This window comes from Labeo rohita, unplaced genomic scaffold, assembly GCF_022985175.1.
Source record: "Labeo rohita strain BAU-BD-2019 unplaced genomic scaffold, IGBB_LRoh.1.0 scaffold_97, whole genome shotgun sequence".
NCBI classification, from domain to species: domain Eukaryota; kingdom Metazoa; phylum Chordata; class Actinopteri; order Cypriniformes; family Cyprinidae; genus Labeo; species Labeo rohita.
Window position 1 is genome coordinate 408,938 of NW_026129931.1, and position 10,527 is coordinate 419,464.

The 10,527-nt window shown below is 39.1% G+C and overlaps 1 protein-coding gene across 1 annotated transcript; it reads right to left on the minus strand.

Moving 5' to 3' along the window:
• Nucleotides 1-9,324: 9,324 nt before the first annotated feature.
• Nucleotides 9,325-10,281, minus strand: LOC127162561 (uncharacterized). Its single transcript, XM_051105352.1, has 2 exons — nt 9,560-10,281; nt 9,325-9,457 (listed from the first exon to the last, which is right to left on the minus strand). The coding sequence occupies exons 1-2, from the start codon at nt 10,279-10,281 to the stop codon at nt 9,370-9,372; spliced, it is 810 nt and encodes a 269-aa protein (XP_050961309.1). The 3' UTR covers nt 9,325-9,369.
• Nucleotides 10,282-10,527: the final 246 nt, after the last annotated feature.

Genomic DNA, 10,527 nt, shown 5'->3' on the forward strand with positions numbered 1-10,527 from the left:
GGGTAAAACAGCACCCTCTAGTTTTTACAATGGGTACAGTGATGACAATGGGAGAACTCCATGATGATAAAACACCAACAAGACTGCCCCAAAGAGAAGCACTTATTCTTACATAGAATCACAAATGCTTCTCTTTGTAGTCATCTAGAGGGTCTCCTTCAAACGAAAATGCTTCTCTTTGTACTGAATAAAGCCAAAACAGGACACAGGGGGTGGACAGCCAGTCAGCAAACATTTACCCCAACTTGATAGCACTTTCTGCTTTGGTTGAAAAGAAAGATGCTAAAGTTAGAGTAGACATCTGCTGGTTTGCAGTCCAGAGGGCAAGGAAATGAAAAAAAAAAAAAAAAATAGAGGAGGATGCAAAATAGTGGTCAAATGTGGCCCTATCGTTTTAGCATTCAAAAATTACATGTTGGGATGGGAGTTTTACTGGTGGAAAAATGTTCAATACAAGGAAAAAGGTGGAGCCTTGCCTGCAGATCACTTCCTCATTAAAACTACCCCAAAGAGAAGCACTTATGAACAGGACCAATCAATGCTCCCATTTGAAGTAATCTTAATGTGTCGAATACTGTGATTAAATGAGCGATGCATGTAGAACTCAGCGTAGCAACTGCCTCTTGAAGCACTGGTCACTTGAAACTACCCCAACAAATAGCACTTACCGAATACAACAGACAAGTCAGTGCCATTGTGAGGGTACCGATGGTGACGGTAGCAGCAGCAGTTGAAAATCTTGTCCATTTTGAAAACTGAAGCATCAGTTTTCCTCTGTAGCATCAGAGGAGGTGATTTGCAGTCAGATACACCAAGAGCATGCTGCCTGTTGCCAGGATGGGCTGAACTGAGCATCTTGGTTTACAGCACCAAAGTCAAGAAAAAGTCAAAGAGGCAGAAGCCATAGAAAAAAGTCGAAAAAAAGTCAAAGAGGCAGAAGCCATAGAAAAGTCGAAGTTGAAGTCAAAGAGGTCAAAGTCAGAAAAAAAGGTCGAAAAATTTCAAAGAGGCAGAAGCCATGGAAAAAGTCGAAGAAAAAGTCAAAAGGCAGAAGGCAAAAGACATCTAAGAAAAAGTCAGAAGAAGAAGAAAAGTCAAAGAAGTAGAAGTCGAAAAAAGTTGAAGAGGCAAAAGCCATAGAAAAAGTTGAAGAAAAAGTCAAAGAGGCAGAAGCCATAGAAAAAGTCGAAAAAAAGTTGATGAGGTAGAAGTCATAGAAAAAGTCGAAGAAAAAGTCAAAAAAAAAGAAAAAGTCAAAGAAGTAGAAGTCGAAGAAAAAGTCGAAGAGGCAGAAACCATAGAAAAAGTTGAAGTTGTAGAAATCGAAGAATTAGTCGAAGAGGCAGAAGCCATAGAAAAGTCGAAGAATTAGAAGTTTAAGAAGAAAAGTCATAGAAACAGACAAAGTAAAAGTTGAAGAAAAAGTTGAAGAAAAAGTCAAAGAGGCAGAAGCCATAGAAAAAGTCGAAGAAAAAGTCGAAGAGGCAGAAGCCATAGAAAAAGTCGAAGAAGAAGTCGAAGAAAAGTTTAAGAGGCGGAAGTCATAGAAAAGAAAAGCCATAAGTTGAAGAAGTAAAGTTGAAGAAAAAAGAAGAAAAAGTCAGAAGAAAAAAAGCTGATGAGGAAAAAAAAGTCGAAGAACCAGAACTCATAGAAAAAGTTGAAAAGAGAAAAAGTCAAAGAGTAGAAGTCAAGAAAAGTCGAAGAAAAAGCTGATGCAGCAGAAGTCATAGAAAAGTTGAAGAAAAAGTCGAAGAGGCAGAAGCCATAGAAAAAGTTGAAAAGTAGAATTCAAAGAGGATAAAAAAGCAGAAGCCATAGAAAAAGAAAAAAAGTCAAAGAGGCAGAAGTACAAAAAGTCGAAGAAAAAGTCGAAGAGGCAGAAGTCAAAGAAAAGGTCGAAGTCAAGAAACGAGCCATACAAAAAGACATGAAGAAAAGTCGGAGAAGTAGAATGTTTGTTGGGTCGAAGAGGCAGAAGCCATAGAAAAGGTCGAAAAAAAGTCGAAGAGGCAGAGCCATACAAAAAGCTGAAGAAAAAGTCAAGGCAGAAGTCATAGAAAAATTAGAAGAAAAAGTCAAAGAGGCAATTTTAACAACCTTTAAAAGTTAAAAAATGGTAAAATGTCTTTTTTATTAGAAGTCGAAGAAAAGTCGAAAAAAGTCAAAGAGGCAGAAGCCATAGTTAGTTACTGTTGGTCCACTATAATCAAAAAAGTCAAAGTCAATTTCAACGTCTTTTCGGAATAGACATGATCTGCAGTCGAAAAGTCTTTTTGTCCCTGTTGATCTCGTCCAAAGTAAACAAATCATTAATCTTATCACTCTTGTCTATTGGCTTTCCTAAAAAAAGCAATGTGTAAATTACAAATGGTAAAATGTCTTTTTTTAAAATTATTTATCGATCGTTAGTTATTTACTGTTGGTCCAAATAATCAACGGTGAAAGTCTTTTTGTCCCTGTTGATCTCGTTGAAACAAATCATTAATCTTATCACTCTTGTCTATTGGCTTTCCTAAATGCAATGTTAAATTAAATGTGGGTAAAATGCGGTTGAAAATACGGAAAGTTGCAGTGCATATACCGGGCACTTTATGTCGTGGTTATGTAATGACATTAACGTCCAATGCAGTCACGAGGTCGTTTAACAACTTTTAGCAACAAATGACCTGCTTTAGCGATTTTTAGCTTAAAATTATTAGACGAAACAGATGGTCTGCGTGGCTAGTGGAGACTGTCTGACGCTAGACTCCGGAAACAGAAGCTAGAGGCCGGATAGCAAACGGCGATGTGGCTGGGAGAGGCGCAGTGAACTCCTTGAAGGCCTGCTGCTGGGACCCGATGTTCGCGAGGAATCAGATTTTGTGCGGGACAACGGTGGTATCGAGTGAGTTAGGGGCTTTGCTCGATCTATTGTCCGCCTTGGTGGCTGGAGTGGATTTATAAGTGAGGCTGGCTGATTTGGAGGGTGACGAATAGATCGTACAGATCCGCTTTGTTTACCTTCCGTGAGAACGATTAACCAGCGTTCGCCTCGGGCTCAAATACTGTCCACTTTCCAATCTGAGGAATTGTTGGCGCGGCCGAATGATACGAGGATGCCGGGAAGTTTGAAGTTTCGGCAGTGGAGGCGAGGTTAAGCCTCGGCGTCGGAGAAATCGTGTGGCTTGTTGAGCAGAGCGATGGCGGCGATGGAGGCTGAGGCTAAGGCTAAGGCTCAGGCTCAGGCTCAGGTTCGGCAGCGATGACTGGCAGAGAAGGAGTAATCCTGGGGCCGGCGGATTCCTGTGGAGGATAGGACAATGGGTCTGTGATATAATAGCAAAAGGAGCGAACCGAGGGCTGCGAGACGAGAAAAACGTCTTTTCTCAGTCAGAAAACCCTAGTTCATGCAGTTTCATGAGTAAAGCTGACCCACATAAAAAATGTTTCACATGCATGAAAGGAATGTTATTTACAATGCAGAAAGACACTTCTTGATGTGTTAGAAGTTTTATGCATATCAAATTTAGTTAGAGCCTCAGTGCATAAAACGCTTAGTTAGGGCCTTCTAGGAAGGCATTCACTAAATTTCAGGGGTTTCATTACCACGACGTAAAGTGGGCGTTTCTGGAGGTGTTGGGAAAACACCCCTTTCCACTAAAAACCCGATTAATTAAGAGGTTCTCTTGCGTTCTCTTGCAAAAACTTTTGCGTTCTCTCGCAAAACGTTCGGACAAACACTCCCTGTTTACTCAGCTCAGTATGTTCACAACGGAGTGGTTCAGAGTTTTATACTGAACTTGGACTCAAGTGGCCTATTATAGATATACAGTCATTTAATTGCTTATAGTTTAAGGCACGATTTCTACAACATTCTAAAACGCTTAATGTGGATTAATGTACTAAAACAGTGACAGAGGAGGACCAGTTCGATATTAATAAATGCTATTAATACTAATAACAATTTTAATATTAATACCTTTAGCATTATTCTCAATAAAGCAGATAGTCATAAATGCAATAGTAACCATGTTTTTTTGTTTTATTTTATTTGGTTTTTATTTAAAACCATGGTTAATTTGTTTGCTGCTTGTTTTTTTTTTTTTTTTTTTTTTTTGGGGGTTAAGAAAAAAACAAACAAAAAAAAAAACAATTTTTAAGTTTTTGAAAGGAAAAATAAAACAAATAAGTCACGTAGCCTTTTAGGCGCATTTTATTCAGAAATAATACTACCAGCAGGCCTACGGCCTATTTTACTTCCCCCGCACTCCACAACAAATTTAACCCTATTCAGAACAGACCAAAAAAAAAAAAAAAAAAAAAAAAAAAAAAACTATAACTTATTCATTTTAATGAATAAATATAATATAATGCAGTATCTTATATAATAATATAGGTCTAAGCTTATTTAGCTATAAATAAACCAAAATAAATAATTTAAAGCGAAACTGAAAGTATGGGCTCAGGTTTCGCTCTCCTTCAGCACAAATCCAAATGTTTCCATATTCACAATGTATTTGCAGCTAAACCATTAAATTAACCAGGCTTTGTACGTTCCAATATCGGTGTGAAAAAATCATAGTGAACAAAAATGTGCAGCAGTGGATTGGACCTGTGCTCACGCTGTACGGCACAGACTATTTAAATTGACTAGCGTAACTTTTTATCTGTTTGGGTGATTCTGTTATTTTAATAATGAACAGGCTGCGCTGTTTGCAATGAATATGTGCGCTTGAGGCGCCGGCGCGATCAAATAGCTGAAATATAAAAATTCTCTTCTGTACAGAAAAATATGTATATTCATGTTTAAAATACGAGAATGCAATATCCAAACGACTGCAAATGCAACATTGGTTTTAAATAGCAGTTCAACAAGAAGAGTAATATTAAGTGACATTTTTAAACGTAGCCTACATTTTAAACACAATATTGTCAATGATGTCTGTTATATTTTACAACGAAATAATAAAAGTTCCAACAAAATCCGCAACAGAACTGGCGTGTCTCCAAGCAACAGCGATGTTTCGTTGCTAAATTAATCTGCAGCTTTTAACCATTTGGAGAGTCCGTGATTAATAACCCATTCATAACTAACCATTTACTTAGTTATTGAATGAATGAATGACGCGACGCTTTGCTCATTAAGACAGTGACTGGCGATTCAGTTTGAATCTACAAGTATCACTTCGTTTTGCCATTATTTATTGTTTTATTTATTATATTAATACACTTAAAGAAACGTTAAGAATATGACATGCATGACATACAGCTGTTAAGATTAGAAATACCTCTAACCTCTCTAACGCTAAAAAATGCACATGTAAATCAATTTAAGTGGGCAAATATTGTAACGGAAAAGGTGACTGCGGTGGGGGTACTCACAAGAATGTTAAATGCTCTAGGGGGTACGCCACTGTAGAAAGTTTGAGAACCACTGGCTTAATGGATTACATCATTAATTGCCTGTAGTATATTTTTTTAATAAAATATAAAATGTATTAGCCCATTAATTAAGCGTTTCTTTCTATGCTCAATTGCAAACGTCAAGCTAGGAACCACTACAAGCTGTAAAGTTAACAGGAAGTGTTTGTCCGAACTCAGCTGGTTTTGCGAGAGAACGCAAAAGTTTTTCGAGGAAACGCAAAGTTTTGCGAGGGAACGATAGTTTAGTTTAACCATAGTTTAAACATGGTATTTGTAGTAAAACTGGTAATACAGTGGTAATCAATTCGGTAAAAAAAAAACAAACAAAAAAAAAAAAAAAAAAAAACACGGTTACCACACTTTTACTGTAATAAACCATGGTTAATTTTAGTAATTAATTAATTAATTAATTGGTGTTTTTATATACAGTATAAATGCATCTTTCCACAATTATACTGAGTGAATATAAAGAATAAAAAGATCATGTAGACGAAAGTATGAACGTCTTCAAAATAATATACTTTGTTTGTTTCTTTCAGACTGGCTATGATGTACATATGGTAGAGATGTGTGGTAAAGATCAATTAATGACGTAATCAAACAGACAAAGAACACTATAAATTTGTAGCAGAATTCGGTAGTGCTGTATGTTTTCAGGGTTGGCATCAGGGTTGGCATCATCTGAAGTCCTCTGAAGGGTTGGCATCATCTTTTTTAAGTGTTCTGGATCCACACTGGAGCTTGTGAATTCCTAGTTACCATGGGATGTCAATCCCATGGCAAAAACAGAGAACAAATAGGAACATAATTAGCGTAGCTGCTGTTCAAACTAAGAAAAGGAAGGTTTGTTAAACCAGAGCTAAAAGATTAAAATGAACATTTGATCAGATATAGCTGCAGAAAAAGTTTATGAGATGCATTATTTGAATGCTTGGCTAAAAAGATGTGTCTTTAATCTAGATTTAAACAGAGAGAGTGTGTCTGAACCCCGAACGTTATCAGGAAGGCTGTTCCAGAGTTTGGGTGCCAAATGTGAAAAAGCTCTACCTCCTTTAGTGGACTTTGCTATCCTAGGTACTACCAACAGTCCAGAGTTTTGTGACCTTAGGGAGCGTGATGGATTGTAGCGTGGTAGAAGACTAGTTAGGTACGCAGGAGCTAAACCGTTAAGTGCCTTATAGGTAAGAAGTGCTATTTTGTAGCTGATGCGGAACCTAATAGGCAGCCAGTGCAGAGACTTTAAAATTGGGGTAATATGATCATATTTTCTTGACCTGGTAAGGACTCTAGCAGCTGCATTTTGGACTATCTGTAGCTTGTTTATTGAAGATGCAGGACAACCACCTAGTAGTGCATTACAATAGTCCAGTCTAGAGGTCATGAATGCGTGAACTAGCTTTTCTGCATCAGAAACAGGTAACATGTTTCGCAGCTTGGCAATGTTTCTAAGATGGAAGAATGCTGTTTTTGTAACATGAGAAATATGATTTTCAAAAGACAAGTTGCTGTCTAATATAACACCCAGGCTTTTGACTGTAGTGGAAGTAACAGTACATCCGTCTAGTTGTAAATTGTAAGTCAAAAGATTCTGTGTATTGTTTTTAGGTCCAATAAGTAATATCTCTGTCTTATCTGAATTTAATAGCAGAAAATTGTTGGTCATCCAATCTTTTACATTTTTAACGCACTCTGTTAACTTTGATAATTCAGAAGTTTCATCTGGTCTTGTTGAGATATATAGTTGAGTATCATCAGCATAACAATGGAAACTAATCCCGTGTTTTCTAATAATATTACCAAGGGGCAGCATGTATATTGAAAATAGTAGAGGACCTAGAACAGATCCTTGTGGCACTCCATACTTTACTGGTGATAACTGAGATGACTCCCCATTTAAATAAACAAAGTGGTAGCGATCAGACAGGTAGGATCTAAACCATTTTAAAGCCTGCCCTTGGATACCTGCATAATTTTGTAGTCGATCTATTAGTATGTCATGATCTATAGTGTCAAACGCAGCACTAAGATCAAGTAAAACTAGCAGTGAGATGCAGCCTTGGTCTGACGCAAGAAGCAAGTCATTAGTGATTTTAACAAGTGCAGTTTCTGTGCTGTGATGGGGCCTGAAGCCTGACTGAAATTCTTCATAGATATCATTTTTTTGCAAGAATGAGCACAGTTGAGCAGATATAACTTTCTCTAAAATTTTAGACATAAATGGAAGATTAGAAATGGGTCTATAATTTGCCAGTTCACTAGGGTCTAGTGTGGTTTCTTAATAAGAGGCTTAATAACCGCCAGCTTGAATGGTTTAGGGACGTGACCTAAAGATAACGATGAGTTGATAATATTGAGAAGCGGTTCTTCTGCCACAGGTAACAATTCTTTTAGTAATTTAGTGGGTACGGGATCTAATAGGCATGTTGTTGGTTTAGACACAGTGATGAGTTTATTTAACTCTTCCTGTCCTATAGCGGTAAAGTACTGCAGTTTTTCTTTGGGTGCGACGAAAGAAGTTGACATATTAGATGCAGTATAATCTACATTGGTTATTGTATTTCTGATGTTATCTATTTTATCAGTGAAGAAATTCATAAAGTCATTGCTATTAAACTGTAAAGGAATATTTAGATCAGGTGGTGTCTGGTTATTTGTTAATCTAGCCACTGTGCTAAATAAAAACCTTGGATTGTTTTGGTTATTTTCTATGAGTTCGCGGAAATGCTCAGCCCTAGCAGCTTTTAAAGCCTGTCTGTATCTGGACATACAGTTTTTCCATGCAATTCTAAACTTCCAAGTTAGTTTTTCTCCATTTGCGCTCAAGATTGCGAGTTTCTTTTTTGAGGGAATGGGTATTACTGTTGTACCATGGCGCAATACGTTTTTCTCTAACTTTTTTCAATTTGATGGGGGCAACAGCTTCTAACGTATCGGAGAAGATGGTGCCCATATTGCTAGTCATTTTGTCTAGATCCTGTGTATTAAGGGGTACACAGAGCAGTTGAGATAAATCAGGCAGGTTATTTGTAAATCTATCTTTGGTGGCTGGAACAATAGTTCTGCCAAGACGATAACGCGGAGCCATACAGTTAATATCAGTGATACGCAGCATGCACGATACAAGGAAATGGTCAGAAACATCATCACTTTGAGGTACGATATCTATATCAGTAAGATCAATTCCATGCGATATAATTAAATCTAGCGTATGATTAAAACGATGAGTGGGCCCAGTGACATTTTGCTTGACTCCAAAAGAGTTTATTAGGTCAGTAAACGCAAGTCCTAACGCATCATTTGTATTATCAACGTGAATGTTAAAATCTCCGACAATTAGCACTTTATCAAAATTAACCAATAGTTCTGAAAGGAATTCTGCAAATTCTTTTAGGAAATCTGTATATGGCCCTGGCGGTCTATACACAGTAGCTAAAACAAGAGATAGGAGAGATTTCTTTTGCATATCTGGCAGAGTAACATTAAGCAAAAGTATTTCAAATGAATTAAACCTGTATCCTGTTTTCTGAGTAACATTGAAAATATCACTATATATTGTTGCAACACCACCACCACGACCACTCTGACGGGGCTCATGCTTATAATAGTAGTTTGGTGGAGTAGACCCATTTAGACCAATATAATCATTAGGTTTTAGCCAGGTTTCAGTTAAGCAGAGTACATCAAAACTATTATCTGTGATCATTTCATTCACAATAACTGCTTTGGGTGCAAGTGATCTAATGTTTAGGAGCCCAAGCTTTAAAAATGGTTTCTGTTCGTGTATTTTGCTTTTTTCTGGTTTAATTACGATCAGATTTTTCTAGATCCTGCATTAAATTTATGTTTTGACCTCACTATTCGAGGAACAGACACAGTCTTTATAGATTGGACAGTGCAACTACTATCATTTAAGCGTTCAGAACAAAAGCCATCGTAGCAATCATTTGAGAATGTACTTACTAGTCAAATGGAGCGTAGCGTCCTGGAGATGTTGTCCGACAGCAGCTCCGCTCCGACTCTGCTGGGGTGCAGGCCATCAGCACGGAAAAGCCTAGGACGTTCCCAGAAAAGATTCCAATTATTAACAAAGAGCAGTTTCTGTTCTTTACACCATGTCAATAACCATTCATTTAGAGCAAGAAGTCTACTGAACCTTTCGTGCCCACGTCGATACGTGGGAAGCGGTCCTGACACGATGATCCTCGTCGCGGGCGACGTGCTGCGAACCGTCTCGATCAGGCTGCTGAAGTCCCTCTTCAGAACCTCCGTCTGCCGCAGCCTGGTGTCGTTCACCCCCGCGTGCAGGACGATCGCGCCGACGCTCTCGCCGTCCTTCAGGATTGCGGGTATCTGCGCAGAAACATCGAGAACGCGAGCACCAGGAAAACAGTGGGTGTGGACTTTACCTTTAGCTAAAGTAGCACGTACGTACCGGACAATGGAGTCTCCGACGATCACAGCGTCGCGTTCCGTCTCGCGGAGGGGAGCGAAGCGGTTCCGGGTGGAGATCTCGAAGACCGGAGGCGGCGGAGGGGGCGAGGTCCTCGGCCGGGGCCTGGCTCGCGTCTTCCGCTGCTGCTGCACCCAGGGTCCGTGGTGTCCCGGCGCCGGAGTGAAGGACATCTGGGAAGATCGCGTCCAGGGTGCACGGGAGCTGTGCAGAGAAGCACACGGAGTAGAGGTGGTCAGAGTGTTAGTATCGCGCTGTATACTTACCCGGGAGGATTCCAGAGCGGCTCTCCGCTCTCTCAGCTCCGTCTGCCTCACCAACAGCTCCTGGATCTGCTTCTCCACGGCCTCCAGCTCTCGAGCTGCAACGAGTGCAGCTCGAACAGTGTCCTCACCTGCACTCAAAGGTGGACACAAATTCGCCATTAAAGCAAGTAACAGTGAGTAAACAATGGAAATGTGTGTAAGCAGTGTGTAAACAATGCAAGCAGGATTAGCGGCAACCACGCTGGTGCTGCTAACGGGCTATAAGCTAGCAACTCGGAAATCAAAACAAAACTAGTGATAACAAAGCAATCCGGATGTTTTAGTTGTAGAATACAATAGGGGGTATATTCACACGTTATAAGAAACAACTAATGATGGTGTATAAAATTGATTTTGAATTGAAAA

Excerpts from the sequence above, each read along its gene's own strand:
- LOC127162561 (XM_051105352.1), bottom strand. The coding sequence starts at position 10,281 with ATGGCGAATTTGTGTCCACCTTTGAGTGCAGGTGAGGACACTGTTCGA. Across the intron at positions 9,458-9,559 it reads TATCGACGTGGGCACGAAAG|GCTTTTCCGTGCTGATGGCC; the intron begins GTTCAGTAGACT and ends GGAACGTCCTAG.